The sequence below is a fragment of the Pantherophis guttatus genome, chromosome 1 (assembly GCF_059756535.1).
Source record: "Pantherophis guttatus breed Tessera chromosome 1, ASM5975653v1, whole genome shotgun sequence".
Lineage (NCBI taxonomy): Eukaryota > Metazoa > Chordata > Lepidosauria > Squamata > Colubridae > Pantherophis > Pantherophis guttatus.
The window spans coordinates 118,992,789-119,011,828 of NC_142063.1; the positions used below are offsets into that span (position 1 = coordinate 118,992,789).

General features: G+C 41.1%; 1 protein-coding gene across 1 annotated transcript in view; it reads left to right on the forward strand.

The window, feature by feature from the left end:
• The window catches only part of WNT10A (Wnt family member 10A), a 62,439-nt gene that overhangs the window by 21,175 nt on the left and 22,224 nt on the right, over positions 1–19,040 (forward strand). Inside the window, exon 2 of the mRNA XM_034433736.3 lies at positions 2,664–2,926. Coding sequence (XP_034289627.1) covers positions 2,664–2,926 — 263 coding nt within the window. The remainder of the gene's footprint in view (positions 1–2,663; positions 2,927–19,040) is intronic.

Sequence of the window (19,040 nt, forward strand, 5' to 3'; positions counted from 1 at the left end):
GCTCCCATTACCACCCGCGCGGCCGCACTCTGCGCCAGTTGGAGCCTCCGGGTGCTCCTCAAGGGGAGCCCCATGTAGAGAGCGTTGCAATAGTCCAGGCGGGAGGTGACAAGGGCATGAGTGACCGTGCGTAACGAGTCCCGATCCAGAAAGGGACGCAACTGATGAAAAATCAGGTCACGGCCATCAAGTGCTCTTCTAAAGACAGCCGTGAATCCAGGAGGACGCCCAAGTTGCGAGCCCTCTCCGTGGGGGCCAATGATTCGCCCCCAATAGTCAGTGATGGCGTCAACTGACTATATCAGGACATCGGAAACCACAGCCACTCAGTCTTGGATGGGTTGAGCCTGAGCCTGTTCCTCCCCATCCAGATCCGTACGGCCTCCAGGCACCGGGACATCACTTCAAGGGCATCGTTAGGGTGATCCGGGGTGGAGATGTACAGCTGGGTGTCGTCAGCGTACTGATGGTACTCCACCCCGAAACCACGGATGATTGTTTTATAATTTTAGGATTGTAAACTGCCCAAAATCAGTTGAGTTGGGCAGCTAGAGAAATTGAATAAAATAAATACATAAATAAATAGTTCAGGTGCTATATTCATTTACAGAAGATTTGTGTGGATCTATTTGCATAATAGATTCCCCCCCCCCAATTTCTATCTGAATAGAAAAACACGGGGCTGCTGAGATGCACGACATACTTTCTCTCTGTGGGTATTTATGAACTAGTAAGCTGTGTTGTCAACTCTGATTATATCAGCATTGTGTCTGGACAGGGAACAGACTGAGTAGACACAGCAAACTTCTGCTGCGCAAGAGCATGTTTTGAATTAGGGTTAGGAAATACCTCCTGATACTTCAGCTGCACTCTGTTTCTGAATCACTTGGCCATGGAAGAAAAGAAGTAATGCCTGCCACAACAGCCAGATGTTCATACCTTAGAGAGAAAGGCTTGTTTCCCAGCTGTTCCTTGCCTTTCAGCTCCCAGTGGCCAAAGTTAGAGAGCAAAAGGATTTATAAAGCTTCCTTAATCTTCAGATGTTCCAGCTGTCCCTCTCTTCCTAAATCTAGAAGATCTAACTTTACAGGTTAGAGATTCCAGCCACTAAGAGAACAGCCAGATGTGGTCTTTCACAAGATCCACCTTCTTTTTTAGCCACTTTGCTGCTTTTGATGCCATTGAAGCTGCAGCAAGTTTGGCCTCAGGAGGCCAAAATGGAAATATTCTTGAAGTAAGCAAGGTGAAAACAAGGTAAAGGATCATGAGGCGGAAGGCAATTTAATTTCTCCATTGCCTGAGATAACTGTAAAGGTTACACACATTTATATGTAGAACAGAATCCAGAATTTTGGTAAAGTCCTCTTGTATTAGGAAAAAAAAAGGAATGATCTGGTCTTGATGACGACAGGATGTCAAAAGTGTCTGAGTGTTGTGGCCCATCAGCAGCCTGTGCAGTTAGTAGCTGATTCTGACAGTGAGGAGGCTGGTGTGGTAGTGTGCCACAGCCTGTGCAGTTGGCACTCGAGTCAGACAATGAGGAGGCTGGAGAAGATGTGATGCCAGAGGCGGGGATTCAGCCAGGGCCTTCAGAACCTCCAGAAGCTCCCTTAAGTAAAGAGGATGAAGAGGAGGAGCCTCTTTGCGATGCACGAGTGCACAGAGCTGCGAAAAGACAGGAGTGGCTCCTCAGGAGGAGGTCTCCTCAAGAGTAAGGCTTGGGGCTAATTGGCCACTCCCCTAGCCTATTTAAGGAAGGACGATGATTGATGCAATTTGCAGGAAACAACTTCATTCACATTCCTTCGTGTCTTAATTCGGCTCTTGTTTCTCTCTTATCAGTTTTCCTGCAAATTGCTTCTGGGCATTCTGCCAACCACAGTAAGATTACAGTTATCTGAAATATTGTGCCTCAGAACTGATTTATTATTCTTTGGATTCTTGTTGGCTGTTAATGAAGTTAACAGGGCCTGGTGCCTCAGCAGACTAAAAGCATTGTGATTAACACCAGCTGTCTGCAATTACTGTAAGTTCGAATCTCACCAGGCTCAAGGTTGACTCAGCCTTCCGTCCTTTCTAAGGTAGGTAAAATGAGGACCCAGTTTGTGGGGGCAATAAGCTGACTTTGTATAAATATACAAAAGTATGAAGGCTATTGCTTAACGCATTGTAAGCCGCCCTGAGTCTCCAGAGAAGGGCGGCATATAAATTCAAATTAAAAAAAAAAGTTAAATTAACAGCCTTTGTTCAGAAAAGACTAATTTAAATTAGTAAACTAAGGTTTGTACAGATTTTGTGTGTGCTGTGTTCTTTGGGGTCCGTAGCTGAGGCAGAACAGTGAGTGACCCTCATCTCTTATAAAGTTAGCTCCAGCAAACATCATAGCTGTAGGCATCATATCAAAATCTTCACCTTTGCTTGTTGTATTGACTTTTTAAAATTTTAAATAGATGAGTGAGTGGATGGAAGGATGGATGGATGGGTGGATAGATTATAGATAGATAGATGATAGATGGATGGGTGGGTGGATGGATAGATAGATAGATAGATAGATAGATAGATAGATAGATAGATAGATAGATAGATAGATAGATGAAGTGTTTACAGGAAAAGTGCTCTTAGATTGTGGTAATGACATTGCTGATGGTCTGTTTTCTTTCCAGCTCTTTCTCTAATGAAATCCTGGGCCTGAAACTGCCTCTGGAGCCTGTGCTTAACGCAAACACCGTCTGCATGAACCTGCCTGGTCTGACACGGCGGCAATTGGAGGTTTGCAAACGGGACCCCGATGTGACGGCGTCTGCCATTCAGGGCATCCAGATTGCCATCCATGAGTGCCAGCACCAGTTCCGTGATCAGCGTTGGAACTGCTCCAGTCTGGAGACAAAAAATAAAATCCCCTATGAAAGCATCATCTTCAACAAAGGTGAGGATTTGCCTCCCTACCTGTAAAATCTCCAGCAATGCAAAAGTTGGTAATGTTTGGGAAGATGCTAAGCTGCTTTACAGATCAAGCAGTAAGAAATTGGGACATTAGGATTTGTTCTAGAATTCAGCAGCTTCTCAGAATTACCAGGCAATATAATTGTCTTAAGTGATAAGAGTTCCACCCCGATCACCTATTGTATACAGATAGTCCTCGACTTACAACAGTTCGTTTAGTGATCGTTCAAAGTTACAATGGCACTGAAAAAAGTGACTTATGACTGTTTTTCACAGTTACGACCATTGTAGCATCCCCACAATCACATGATCCAAATTAAGATGCTTGACAATTGGTTCATATTTATGACGGTTGCAATGTCCCAGGGTCATGTGATCCGCTTTTGCGACCTTCTGGCAAGCAAAGTCAATAGAGAAGCCAGATTCACTTAACAACCATGTTACTAATTTAACAACTGTAATGATTCACTTAACAACAGTGGCAAGAAAGATCGTAAAATGGGGCAAAATTCCCTTAACAAGTGTCTCACTTAACAATAGAAAATTTGGGCTCAGTTGTGGGCATAAGTCGAGGACTGCCTGTATTTGGTGCATTTATTTCTGCCCTTCCAGAAAAAATACCCAAGGGAATAGGAAGATCCAAAAAGCCATATTAAAAATATCTCAAAATAATAAAAGTACAAAAATCTGCTCTTATTTTTGTACCGCCTTATGATAAATTGTTTATTCTAATGTAGATATTTTCATCATTTTTGTTTAAATGATGAAAATATCCACATTAGAATAAACAATTTACCATAAGGCGGTACAAAAATAAGTGCAGATTCTAAAGATCAGCATATTTAGTTTAAAAAAAATTCAGATAAGAACAAATGAAAGTTTCAGCCAATGCAAGTTGGATCTGCTGAAATGGTAGACTAACATTTGTCTTGCTGGTGTTGGTTGTTACAATTTTATTTGAATATTGAACACATTTGTATATAGCTGCCCATCTTATACCGAACTCAGGTTTGCTTTTTAAGTGAGAATCCAATGTCTAATCATTGTGTCTTAAATTTGTATAAAAAAGTAACAGCTTCTTCAAGCTCACCTCAGCTCCTGGTGCTTCATGAATTTTTCTGTGTAGTTTTCCTGGCAACAATATAGAAAAGATTTGCTATTTCCTTCTTCTGGGATATTTTCCCAGTTTCCCAGTTTTTCCTCTGGTATGGAATTCCCTGGGGGGTTTCCCATCCATATATTAAGCAGTCTTAGTCTGTCAATACTACCCAGCTGAGATGAGCCAGGTCCTCTTACTGCTGTGACAAAAACAAAAATATAAACTCAGGGAAGATCTGTCAACATTTAAAATAAAGCCAATATGAATTGATTGGAACATTGCACAAGAGTTCAATGTGCTTTTCAGGATTCCTGGCTCTGGGACCCACCTCAATTGTCTTGCAGTCAGTCTGTCTGTAAATTAAAATCCTATTGTCTCACTAGTTGGGAATCTGTTGGTGCCAGTTTTGGGGAGTTCTGGCTGCTTTGGGATTTTGTTACGTATTTGCATGTGATAATCTCTTCCTGAGGTTGATCAGAGATACTTGGAGGGTGAGTGGGTGAGATATATTGCATAAGTTAATGTAGTACAGTAGCTCTTCTTCAGGAATCGGGATGTATCAAATTCCTTCCCAGTTGGAAAGCCATGTCAGATATGTTGGGTAATAACATGTTGAGATAGATTGATGTAGACAAGGCAGGAACTTCAGATGCTTATCATGAAAAACTCTTAAGGAAGATGTTTGGCTGCTAATTGGAAGAAACAATGCCCTTCCACGGGGCTTTGTTAATTGCTGGAACTCACTGCCACAGGATATATTTCATAGCCTGAGAATTTAAGATGAAAAGGAATCGGATGTCTCCGGATGACAGAATAGCAAGGCTTCTACATAGCTTCTTGTAGATCTAGCTTTGTGGTGCTTAGTGTCAGTTGTTGCTTCTTTGCAGACGCATTGCATGGTTCTTGGGGAACAAACTAGCTCCCCACTTGATTGAATACAAAAACCTTGCCAAGGTTGGCTGAGGCCATCTCCTTTGGATACATATGTGCATATTAGAGACCGGCAGCGTCATCAACAGCTCTTATTGGCGCCAACAGAAAAAAGTCATGTATTTATTTTTTAGTGTAGAGGTGAGTTTCATCTCACTGTGTCTCAAGATTTGGGTTGCTTACAACTCTTGTTCTTAGTAACCTAAAGTGGGCAGATCCTTTGAATTATTCATGCCTTTACTACTGATATTAGCTCCATCATTTTACTGTTCATGTTATATAATATACAGTTTGCACTTCTATTTATTTGTTTCTGATCTTTTACACACCAACATTTCCCCTTCCAATCATATGAAGAAAGAAACTGCCATCTCTCAAAGTTCAGAAGCCTGTTGTTCTTCTCCTTCCAATCTTGGTTTATCTGGATGGCCTGAATTGGTTGGACACCAGGAATCTGCTTCTGGCTAATGTAATGGGGAAACTGCAGGTAGATGTGAAACAACTGTGTGGCTTGCAAACAAAGCAGCAACGGAGTTTCTGTTGTGCTGGATCCCTCAGAAAAAAGGTACACACCAACTAATACTATTTTGCTGATAATTTGCAATAGAGAATCATGACAAGAGTTGTGTGTGCACACTCTGCAATTTCGACATGGATGCATTGGAGGATTTCTGGAATTGGTTTCTGCATCATTGCCTTTTTGACAAAACGCAAGATGTCCACATAATCCCTCATTTTGTACGCTTAGACAAAAAGTGGTGCTGTCCCACTGCTTTCTTTTTCTTTTTTTAATTGCGACTTTCTTTCATTAGAAGCTTCTTTCTTGCTCATGGAACTGAGCCCTGGGCAGCTGAACTATTGAAGGTGAAGAAACAATGTGGCAAGGGAAGGAAGGAAGGAATGAAGGAAGGAAGGAAGGAAGGAAGGAAGGAAGGAAGGAAGGAAGGAAGGAAGGAAGGAAGGAAGGAAAGAAAATAGCTTTATCTTTCTTTTCCCTTCCAGGAAGACTTCTGTACACGGCTTGTATGCCATTCCTTGACCATCTCACTCTCATCCAAGATATCATTCCCTAGGGCAGCTAACCTGATTCTTTTGGTGCTTGGTTGTGGCACATTTCTATTATTTGCAGTGCTCAGATGCCCACAAAGCTTGGAACAAGCTATTTTCCCACTTGAGGGAAGCCTCCCTTGAAGCTCTCTAGTAGAATTCACAGGTAGCCTTATCAACAAACCTCCAATTCTTGCCTCATCCTGCCTCCCAGCCTTTGGGCACAAGCAAACCATTCTGCTTTACCATGCATACCATGACTGACACTTTTATTTATTTATTAATTCAATTTGTATGCCGCCCCTCTCCGAAGACTCAGGATGGCTTTTTAGGAAGAATGACTGGTTGTGATGTGAAAATGTTATGCATCACTGCAGCATTCAACTGGAACTTATTTTAGGAAGAAGGTCATCTTGAGTCTCTTTTATTAGCATTTTGCACCAGATCTAGCAAGAGATGAGAATGGGAAACTGGCAATTTATTTTACCTCTTTTGGTTGAACTTGGGGGAGCAGAGAACTGAAAGGACTTTTGTTACTCCAGGTGCTGCTGTAACACAAAGCTACATTTTTCACACTGATTGGCTCATGATGGGATTCCATGCTTGCTCTCACAGTTTTAGGTTTAGCAGGCTTGCTTCAGAACTACTTTGCAGGGATTGGAGAATAAAAATGCTATCTTAAACCTATTATTGAACCCAATGACAGTGAAATAACAATAGTAATACCCTGTTTTCTCCAAAATAAGACATCCCCTGATAATAAGCCCAATCGGGTTTTTAAGTGCATGGTAATAAGGCCAAGCGCTTATTTCAGGGCAACATCTGCTTGTCTCAGGCCAAATCCAGGCTAAACATCTGGCTCACTGTGCGACCAACCATAACAATAACAAAGTCTCCTTCAATAGTTTGAGAGTCTTATATATTTGCTTATAACATATATTTAGTTCTCTTGAGATCTAACTCATGATCACTTTGACCTCAGATGCTGAATTTGGCAAGGGGATCTCAAAGAAATCTGATCAGAATTTCCCTGCCAAGAGAAGCACAGTTAGATGACTCTGGCAATGGATTGTGTTTTGATGTTATGCCTTTTAAAAATGCAGTCTCTTGATATATTCTGCAGCACAAGCTATAAATGGGATGGATTTCTAAATACATACGTATAGAAATCAAAAAGATGAGTGAATGTAGTAGAACCCATTCTTTGTGATCCTGCATGTTTTAGGATGGGTTGCAGTTATTCAACTTTGTCATGTTCTCTTTTTTTTAAGAAAGACTACGTGTCCTTGGGATGGGCAAGGTAAACATCATATGTGCCACAGCTCAAAGGACACAAATCATATACAGTGCATCATTTGCATCATGGTGCAACAGATACAAATTATGTAATTCACATTAGCTGAATTGTGATGTTATTGAGACTTCTACAGTACTGGCCCATGTGGGCAAGGCCTTAGTAGATGGATACTTTCTCGTCTCTTGTTTCCTTCTTGCGTTTGGCTTATAGGGCTTTAAAGTTCCAAATCTGGTTTCATAGTTCTACCTAAACCATTATTATTGTTATATTTTGTTCAAAGAATCTTTGAAGTGGGTAGGTTCTTTGGATCCATTCTGTAGTGCTGCCACTTTGAAACAGCTTTACATTGCTGACCAAAATTCTACAAACTCTTTCTCTGTTCAGCATAGAACTGGTTGTCAATCTCCTTTTGCTGTCTATAAATGGGACTGTGGTACCTCAAAATTCCTTGCAATTCAAAGCACAGAATGACATAAGAAGAGTAGGAATAATGACACTATTTCCAAGAGCAAAAGGATTGGTAGAACAAATAATAGAAGAATAATGCAGAGTAAAATATTTCCTTCTCTGGGTAAGATTTTGGAAATTTGGGCAAAGTAGAAGAGTTGAGTTGTATGATGCTGTAGTTACATGACTCCTTTTGTATGTGATCTGGAAACAGCTATGAAAGGATATGCAAGTGAAACATATTGATCCCATCCTCTTGATCCCATCCTCTCAGTTTTAATTGAATTTGGTTTTAATTGGGTTATTTTAATTACTGGGCCAAAATTATTTAATTGTTTTTAACCTGTTTTTTAAATTTTATATGTTATGTTTTATCTCGGCTGTGCACCGCCCTGAGTCCCGCAGGAGAAGGGCGGTATAGAAATATAATAAAATAAATAAATAAATAAATATTAATGTGTTCTCCACTCTGGTGCAAAAGGCAATCTACTGAAGCAATTTTCAGGCTTTCACAGAGAATAGATAGTATAGTTCAACCATCAGCTGGAAAACAGTGAGAAATTCCTCTTCAGCCAGGATAAGGGAAGCAGATACTAAGTCATTTGCATTGACCATTCCTTCATCTTGTTGCTTGTTTGTCCATCTTTTTCTTTACCTTTGTTAATAATAGATAACGTTTCAGTTTAAAAAAAAATCAAACCTAACTTGGATTTCTCTTTTGTTCCCAACAGTTAGTTTTGTAGTTTAATGTTATGTATTTCCAGTAATGCAAATCCTTTGTTACAGTTCACTTCTTATGGAAGTGCAAAAGAGACAATATAAAGAAGAAAGGGAGAGAGTCAGAAGAAATAGAGACAAGAATAAGAGAAATGGGGAAGGATGGATAGAGAAATGAAATAGTTGTTCCTCTGTTTTGTTCAGCAAGATACATTCCTTGCTGTTCTTTTTTGTACACTTAAACTGTGACCCATTACAGATAGTCCTCGACGTACAACCACAATTAAGCCCAACATTTGTGTTGCTAAGCAAGGCAGTTGAGTGAGCTTTGCCCCGCTTTAAACAATTAAGGGAATCGTTGCCGTTGTTAAGTGAATCACGTTGTCGTTAAATGAATCGATTTCTCCCATTGATTTTGCTTGTTGGAAGCTGCTGGGAAGGTTACAAAAGGTGATCACATGACCCTGGCACAGTGCAACTGTCATAAATACATGCCAGTTGCCAAGTGCCTGGATTTTGATCACGTGACCATGGGGATGTCATAAGTGTGAAACCTGTCATAACTCACTTTCTTCAGTGCCGTTATAACTTCAATCAGTCACTAATTCACCGAATGGTTGCAAATCAAGGACCACTTGGATCTGAGACTTTTTCTCATTTGTAGTGGATTTTTTGGAAGTCTCTCCCATTGGTAGAGCTGCCTGGCTGGAAGGGCAAAATCACTGGGCCATCGTTGTGACTTTGCCTGTTATTTGAGCCCCAGGCACTGACCCGGTGACCCCGTTAGGCACATACATCTTCTGTTATGATTTCCCCAGGGCTACGTTGTGTCTTCCTCAGAGGTATCAGAGCAGAGGGTGGTGCTGACATACCAAGAGGAGAGATATCTTCAATCCAATTTGGCCTAAGGCTCCTCTTTTAATCTGACTTTGGTTTCAGCTCGTTTCAGTCTGGAATGTTTACACCTCCGCCTAGCCACGGATCCCACTACCAGACGTGACTTGAAATGCTGTTTTGCACTGGGTCTTAGCCTCAACTCTGCTTCTGCAAAATGGGGGCAGTCATGCCCTATATTCCAAGTCTGTTGTGACTGAAAAACAAAACACCGAGCCGAACGCTAGCAAAGATGAACTGGCACTTACCAGAGCTTATAACGGGGATCTGGAGTGCACAAAGATGACACGCTCCAAAATGCACCTCGAGTGATCAAGATTTCAGGGGCTCTTTTGGGAAGATGGAGGGAAGCAAGTTACGATCTGCCACGAAAAGCTGAAAGTCTGGCAATCTGCCAGTCCCTGGCGGGTTCACCTGCAGTTTAATTAGGGAACGAGGGAGGAGGGACTGAGGAGAGGAGCAGGAGGCATGTTTCAACTGGCCGGATGCATAGCCTTTGGAGGAACAGGGAAGGGGAAGGAGTAGGTAACGGCATTTAGGGTATGGCAAGCTTTCCAGCATCCTCAGAGTGAAGTCACCTCCTTTTTGACATTATTAATAGCAGTCTTGAACTAATTGGGGAATAATCTGCTAGGGCACATCCAGCAAATGTTCATGTTAGACAGGTGTCACCGAATGGATCTTAATTGGTTGTGCAAGAATTTCATCTTAGCGTGTCGAAGAAAGTTATGTTGTTGGTACAGTCAGAGCTGGAGGGCTTCCAGGATTTCTGCAGCTTGGATACGTAACAGTCTTTCCCAATCTAGGATCTGTCAGATATGTTAGGATTCTAACTCCCAGAAATCAGAATGATGCTGATTGGGAATTTGGGGAGTTACATACACACACACACACACACACACACACACACACACAAAACTCTGTTCAGGGGAAGACAGTTCACAGAATTGCAGAGGAGATTTTGGAGACCCTACTGCCATGTCATGGATTCCCTTTTGTTGACGATGAAAATAAGTTCATTGATTAGCCAAACAAAGATTCATGGTGTGCATTTTTCTAGCTTAGGTAGTGGCTGGATAAAACAGGTTTGCAGAGCCTCCTGTAGCCGATTATTGCAGATTATTCTAGTTTATGCTGCTCTTTACCAAATCTATCATGATGCAATCATCTATGAGAACTGACATTGTGACAGTTTGGATTATTTATGCTATATGACAGTGATGGCTAACCTTTTCCGGACCGAGTGCCCAAAGCATGCGTGTGCGCCCCATGCGTGCCCCCTCCCCGCATGCGTCGCAGAGACCCAATGACCAGGTGGTCAGCGGGAGGCACGTGTGCATGCACAGTGGAGCTGAACTGGGGCGATGGCTCACGTGCCAACAGAGAGAGCTCTGTGTGCCACCTGTGGCATGCGTACCATAGGTTCGCCATCACGGCTATATGAGATACCTACAGTTTGATTCTATACAGGTAATCCTTGATTTACAACAGTTTGCTTAGTGACCATTCAAAGTTACAACAGCACTGAAAAAGATGACTCACAACTGCTTTTCACACTAATGACTGTTGCAGCATTCCTCATGGTCACATGATCAAAATTCATACGCTTGGCAACTGACTCATATTTATGATGGTTGCAGTATCCTGGGGTCATGTGATCAATCTTTGCAATAAGCAAAGTCAATGCGGAAGCCAGATTCACTTAACAACTATGTTACTAAGATGACAGCTATAGTGATTCAAGAAAGTTGAATAAATGAGGCAAAACTCACTTAACAAATGTCTTGCTTAGCAACAGAAATTTTAGGCTCAGTTGTGGCTGTAAATTGATAACTATCTGTATTTGAGAAATGGCTACTGGACTGGATTAAACTTCACCACTGGTAGAATGCCTTGCAAATTCCACCTAGTGTTCCTTTATTTTTACATTTTCAATACAAAACACAGCTGGAAGTGCAAACATTGGTAAAGTAGGCATGGTGGGGAAGGGGTTGAAACGTGGATGGAAAAATTGTCCCCTCATTCAAAAAAAAAAAAATGTTTCCCCAATGTGGTAATGGTACAATATCATTGCAGCAAAGGAAAATGGCCAAATGACTGATCACAATGGTACTTTGCCTGTTGTCCTTCTCTGTCTCCAGTATGGAAGACTCGATCATGATTAGCTTGGGAACTAATCTTCTAGAGAGCATGCAAGATCCTTGAAGGAAATACCGTACATTGGATCTCTTTTATTCTGGCTCAAGACCTGAATTCACAGAAAGAACTCTGGTGATGGGATATTTGGTGAAAGGAGACGCTTTCCGAAACCAGCGAAGAGCTGACAACAAATTCATATTGAAAATGAGTCACAGCCGTCTTTGCTCAGAACTCTTCACAGGTTCTTTCGAAGACGATAGACACCCTCACCAAAAGCTCTACTCTGCTGCAGCAGCTGGGTCTTTTCAGGAGCAAAGCAGAGCAAGCAACCTTGTCAGATTTCAAATATCCTGTCTCCTTAAACGCCCCAAGACTTCCAGAAGGACTACGATTTCTGACCACCTTATTTCCTCCACTTTTGGGTTTTTTTTGGTTTGGCAAAACTGTTGTGGTTTAAACTTCCTATGTAGGCATTTCTCGCAGAGAGGGCACAGAGCATGGGTAGAATGGGAAGTTATGTGGGCAAAGCCTCATCCTTCCCCAGAGCATGTAAACTCTCACCACACACAAAAGAAACCTAAACAAGCACAGCCTTTGTGGTTGATGAACATCACACACTGAGCTTCGTGATTTGCTTTCTGCAGAGTCATAAATGGGGGTACGAGAAGTGGAGGAAGAGATTTACTATAGTTTTGACATGGATCGGATAAGTAGTATTCTGCCTTTGTAGGCGAATAATCCAGATACTGATATCAGGCAAGCATAGTATATGGAAGGAAGATAAAGTTAGATGAGACACTATTAGTGGCACTGTTTGCTATAATTTCCGATCATCTCCACAGGCAAGTCGCCAATGGATCCACATTCACAGATGGAAGGCACTTACCTCTTCTCCCCCTGTCACCCTCCATTCTTATATAGGCCACAAGCCAAAGAATCTGTTCTATCGGAGGTTGCCATGTTTTTTTCTCCCAGGACTCTACCTCTTGGAAATATGTACCTGTCAGAAATTGAACAGGGACAAACATTTCCAAGATAGATACATAACAAAGGAGAATTTATCCCTCTTACTCTGCAAGCTGTCCCATGTCATTTGGAAGCATAGAAAAAAGCTGTTTATGAGATGCTATCAGAATTCTACTGTGATATTGTTCAATATAGGTGGCAACTATCTCAATTAGCTCCCTTCTTTTTCCTGATGTTAAGCAGATAGGGAAACTGTTACCTCAGCTGTAATGTACCTTAAATGTCTTCAGGACGGCACAACCGAATAAGAAGATGACGTATGTTCTGTTGTACAGTACTCTATCATCAGCATGTTCTAGTGTAGAGCATATTGTTGTCAATGGGGCTGCATTTACATCTTCTGTGACATGGACTCACTTTGCCCTCTTCTATTTTCCTGCTGCATTATTTTTTCCTCTTGAGTTGGATGCCAGTTTTCATACGAACTCTTGTGGGCTTGCTACTGTAAGGCGATTTTCTTCCCTGTATTCCTGTCTATTTCTCTCTCTCTATTAGAGGATTTGCTTTTGTCACATTGAAAGTTAAATGCACTGGGTGTGGATAAATGCACAGTGTAGATTTTTGGCACAACAGTGGGACTTGGGGCCCCTGTCCCAAAGATTACCCTACAATGGTGTGTGTGTAAGAGAGAGGGGGGAGGGAGGGAGGGAGAGAGAGGGAGCAATTGATTGGTTACTAGTTTTGAGCCCACTGCTGGGCTATACATTAAGGCTGTTTTTGTGGCTAGAATGTTGTTTATTCCTTTGTTATTTCACCTTTGCTATTTTCTTGTCAGAAGACCTTTTTTTGTAGGCTGCCACAAGGTTCAAACCTGTTTGTGAAAGAGGCATTGGAACTTTTAGATAATAATATCAGTTGCTTTCCTTTATTATTGGATTTCTTATGGATTCTGACACAAAAGATATCAGGAGCTCGTCTTGACAGTTTGAACAAGCTTTGGGTTGAAGGGGAAAATTTAACTATGTTCTGTCAAGTCACAACAGTGCTGCAACAGTGCCATGCTTTCAAAATTGCCAAAACATTTTGTGTAGCAAATTAACATTATTCTGCTGAACCCTGGGCATTTAAGGCCAACCTAACAATAGTTTGAAGCCATACCAGAAGATACTTTCTTTAGACTGAAATCAATCCTTGGACCATTCTAATTCATGAAAAGCAAACTTAAATGAAGGATATACTGTACTGTATTTGCCCTTCATATTTAAATCTGATTTTCATCTGTGGTTCTGACAGTTTGTATGTTTGTTTGTTTCCAAGGCTTTTATGCCATTTCAATCTAAAAAGAATTCTCTTATTTGAGCAACCTTTGACTCACCATGGGATATTATTAAAAAACAGTCTGTACATTAGATATGATTCAGAGCATATTACTTGATTACTTGTGCACATTTTAGGAAAACATGTTTAGTCTCACCATTTGGAGGCTAATGAATAAGAATATTATTAAAATGCCTAGCAAGAGGATAATGAGATGGAGAGATTGGTTAATTCATCTTCCTTTGCTGGTTTAGTGGTTGAGGGACAAAATAAATGAGATAAGGAGAACTACCATTGGATCCCCGGAGGTTTATTTTTTAGTCAAAGTTCGACTATTGTAATATGTTTCCTTTGTAGTCCAGGACTGTAGTTACTTTAGGCAACACAGGCATGGGGTGTATAGGATAGATTAAATTGGACAGGATAAAATCAAACGTTTCCTGATCTTAGTATGTTATTTTATTTTGTCCTCAAGATGAAGCTGTTTAATACAGTTTAGTGGTAGAAAATCATGCTTTTATCATGTTGCTTTGCCAGTATTGATTGAACAGTAATAGCAGAATGCTTGCTATACTTTTGAAGAAGAATCCTGAATCTTGAATGCCTTGCAAATATTAGCAATAGCAATAGCACTTAGACTTATATACCACTTCACAGTGCTTTACAGCTCTCTCTAAGTGGTTTTTAGAGTCAGTGTATTGCCCCCAACAATCTGGCTCCTCATTTTACACACCTCAGAAGGATGGAAGGCTGAGTCAACTTTGAGCCTGGTGAGATTCGATCTGCCAAATTGCTGGCAGCCAGTGATCAGCAGAAGTAGCTTGCAGTACTGCACTCTAACCACTGTACCACTGTGGCTCATTATCCTTCAAGAGCTAATAAAGATCACCACCATCCAATTAACTTTCCTAAGCTTTCAGTTTAAGTGGTTTTCACCTCCTCTCCACTATGAGAATATAAACCCCACAGCTTTTTTTTTTGTTATGCCCTTTTGTTTTTGTATTGAACCTCCCACCCCCAGGTCCTATTCGACCATCCTTCAAGCAGTTTGTGATAGTTGAAACATCAGCCACCCAATGACACCTCTCACTCTTTGCTCTTGACAGGGCGAAATCTGGTTAAATAAATATCATTATTTTGGACTTCTGGAATTAAGTAGGCTCTTCTAAATGGTTAGCACTCAATATCGGGTGGGCTTCAGGCAGACACTGAGCCTTGATCTCACAACTGGACTATTACAATATGCTCTACATGGTAGCTATAGCCGGTTGAAAACACAGCAGCACAAGCAGTAATAATAGATATTTATCATGCTCATGTATCATTGTTGCTTTGCATGCTGCATTGGCTGCTAATTGGTTTCCGTGTGCAATTCAAGTGCTGGTTGTTACTTACAAAGCCCTATGTGGCATAGAGCCTGGTTATCTCAGCGGCAACCTCTCTCCAGATGTTACTGGAGAATGGGTGTGCTCCGGGAATGTGGGTGCACTTCAATGGGACATTCATTGCCAGCTTATGGGTCTGAGGAAGTATTGATTCTCCTAGAATTCTGGAAAGCCCCTAAGATTTGGCTCTGCTCCCAAACCTGGGGGCAATGTATCTGCTGAACCCCTTTAAAGTTTTTATTGGTGTGATTGTTTTCAATCTGGGTTGCCATGTCTTGCCTTCTGTTTTTTTAAACTGTTTTTAAACTGAATATTTGGATACCATAAGCTGCCCAGAGTCTTCTGGAATGGGCATCCATAATAATATAATAACATTAATATGTTTTCTTCATTCTGCTTTCCATCCAGCCAGAGTTCTTAAAGAAGCTTACAGTGGTTGAGGCAGGCTGAGTCTCTATCTAAGCAGCCTGCAGGACCAGACCTGCTTAGCTTTAGCAGGGAACTGTGTCATGTGCCTTGAAATCACTCAGTTAACAATACAGAACAGCAACAGAAAAAAAAGTTGAGATCTTAAAGGCTGTGAAACAGATGGAATAATAGATGTTGAAATCTCACTTTGTGAATGCTTGAATACGTGTGGACCTCAGACACTGAGGGAGCTGTAGCCAGAAACAGCAATTGAAAAACCCAACAAGGATCTATCTTTCATCTTGAATTAAGGTGGTAGTGCAGAGCCAGGAATGTTTGGATAGCATTGAATTTGCAATTGACAAAGGGCACAACTGCCAGAAGGCTTGCGTTTTGGGATCCCCTCCTCCCACTTTCTAAAACACTCAAGCTCAAGAGATCATGGGTGACTTTATTGTAGAGTTTGGCAGAAAGACAGTTGAGTGCAGCATTCCCTCCCTTCTGCATAGAGAAAATGGCATTAGGTAATATAACTTTCTTGTGATAATTTAGAGACATTATTTTTTAAGGTGGATAACGATGAAAGAAAGAGTGAAAGAAAAGCAAAGGGAAAAAAAGTCCACTTTCCTCAATATCCATTTTGACTATAAATTACAAATGAGATACGACACAGATCTTTTCCTTTGCTATAACTCCATGATTGCATATTGGTGCCTGTGGAATGTTTAAAACTACATCCAGAAACACATTTTGGCACTAATTAAAACAGTTGCAAACAACATCAACGCAGGTGATAAATGGAACTCACTGCAAATATCCTACTGACTCTGCTCAAGTCTGAATGCTGCTTGCATTGTTGCCCACCTGAAAGCTACATTTACTGAGCTGCTGTTCTTCTTCCCTTCTTCTGAAGAAGGTTGGGTTTTCTGCAGTAAAGATTGAAGCAGTTCTAGGAAAAGACCACAGATTGCAAATGAATGACAGCATTCTATGGATCCCTTAGTAAAATGCAAGTAAATAAAATGAGTTTTGCAGGAAAGGACTACAGCACAAGACATTCAGAGCTCAGTTTAAGACTCATATAGTATGTTGCTTTGTCTGAGTTAAGAAAAGGAACAGGGTGAAAGGATCTATATGCTGACAAGCCGCTTTGATGAGTAAATTAGATTATCAACAGCTGTTTGTGAGCCTTTATTATTCTTTTGACTGCTTACAAAATGATCTATTTCAGGGGCATCCAACCCTGGCCACTTTAAGACTTGTGGGCTTCAACTCCCAGAATTAGAGAAATTCTGAGAGTCAAAAGTCCACAAGTATTAAAGTGGCCAAGGTCGGATGCCCCTGATCTACTTGTTTCAATGTTGCTCAGGATTGGCATTTTATAGATTGTTCCCTCTGACAGATGATGTGAATTTGCCCATTGCTCGTGCAGTATATGACTTAAATTAAATGTGTGTGAGAGTTATAATGTCCAGCCTTGCATTGATGCTTAATTAAACCAAAATGAAATCTTGGGCAAAGAGGAACAGTTTTACTTTTCTTGGTGATTAAGGATCAACAATCAATTGAAAAAGTCATGTTATAAATGGGAGCCACAAAACCTTCCTGTAAATATGCAGACAGCCTCTCTTTCATCAAGTCTTGTCTATCCATGTTGTGTATTTCATGAACTAGTTCATATGTGTAAGATAGACTATCATGAGGTATGTGTCTCTGTGTGTTTGAGCCAAAACATGAAACATCCTCCAGCAGAAGAATTTGGAGCAGGGATTGTTCTCTTCTATTGATCACTGCTCCATTGGAAACCTCCTTTGTACACTGAAATAATGCTTGGCTTTGGAGACTGCAGCCTGTAGCTTCTTCTCGCGTGACTCCAATGTATCTTGTAGGGCATAAACAAAGCCAAAACCTGAAATGCGCTCTAATTAAGATTGGCGAGCTTTGCAGTAGTGAGACTCCAAGGTGCCTAGGGTTCCTTGTCCTTACCTGTCCTTTCAGGCTGTCTTCGCTGCTTGTGCCAATGCAAAAAATTGCCATTAACTTGTCTCCACAACTTAGTTTCAAGGAGATGTCTCCATCCAGCATCCTGGTCTCCTCACTGGTGATACAAATTCCAGAAATTGGGCTGAAGGAGCCTTAGTCTCCCAATGTTGCTCCCAATAAATTGCTTTCAAAGGTATTGCTTTATCTTCTGTGAAATGAATCCACGCGAATGCATAATTTACCTTTTTCCCCAGGAGATGTAGGAAGTCCACACAAACTTATTTTTGGAGCTTCATACAGGACGTTACTTGGAGCATCAGACCCTTCTTCCAAGCTGCAATCTTGCTCAGAGAATTTTCCTGCCTGTCACCGTGGCATTTTTAGAAGTTTTTGCAGCCCATGACTCATTTTCTTAAAGAAGAAAGATTCTGATCACTGGAACATTACTAGAGCACAAGACAGAAGAATTAATTTTGAAGTTCCTGTGCAGTTTTTTTTTTTTAATTTTACTGCTTGTACATACTTTGCTCTATGGCAAAAGGATTTTCTGATTTCTGTAACTGTGTGCAGTTTTTCAGTGGGTATATTAATGGCGGGTATGTTTTCTTGATAAACAGCAGGTAACTCCTCTCGATAGACAGTTGTAGAGGGAAAGATGGATCTAGACTAAGAATACTGTTGGTTTCTACCTGGTGGTTTTGAAAGACTGGCCATAGCCCATAGATACTGCAGGAAGATACCCGATGGGTCAGAATCCGCTGGTGTATCCCTGCAAGCTGGATGAAAGTCAGCTGATACAGAGAATCTAATGCAGGAATGGGTTCTACTTACCTTTACTACTGGTTTGCAACGGGGCCGCGTGCGCACTCTTGCTTTGCTTGCACACACATGCTTCTGCACATGCGCAGAAGCTTCCTGATGATGTCAGGGTCGGTGGGCGGAGCCTCCCGACGGTTTTACTACCGGTTCTATGGAACCGGTCCGAACCGGGAGCAACCCACCACTGATCTAATGTAATATAACATGCTAGTTGCTGAAGTGACAGGATGAAATGATGGTCAATTGGACATCCTTTTTTTAATAAGAATTTTCTCCAGTTTTAAATGACCAAGGATTATCATAGGAGAAAATGGGCTGGAAGGACAGTACAGTATTGGAGGAAGTCAGGTCTTTGTTTTCCTAGCTTAAAACTCTCAGTCCCTGTTAGCCCTTAGGTGTGTTCACAGAAGGTCTTTTGATGGGGGGGCAATTTGAGATCAGCTGCAGGCTTGGGCAGGCTCATGTATCTTTCTATGCATGTTGGAATAAAAAAGCTATGATTTTGTAATGTGGGCATATGTAATATAAATAATAGGAGGGATAATGTACTCAATTCATCCCTGTGTAAAAGCAATGCTGAATTTAAGACAAGGTAAGCTTTCCAATTCAATCTATCATGACATAGAGAGAAATTGTCTCCAAAAATAAT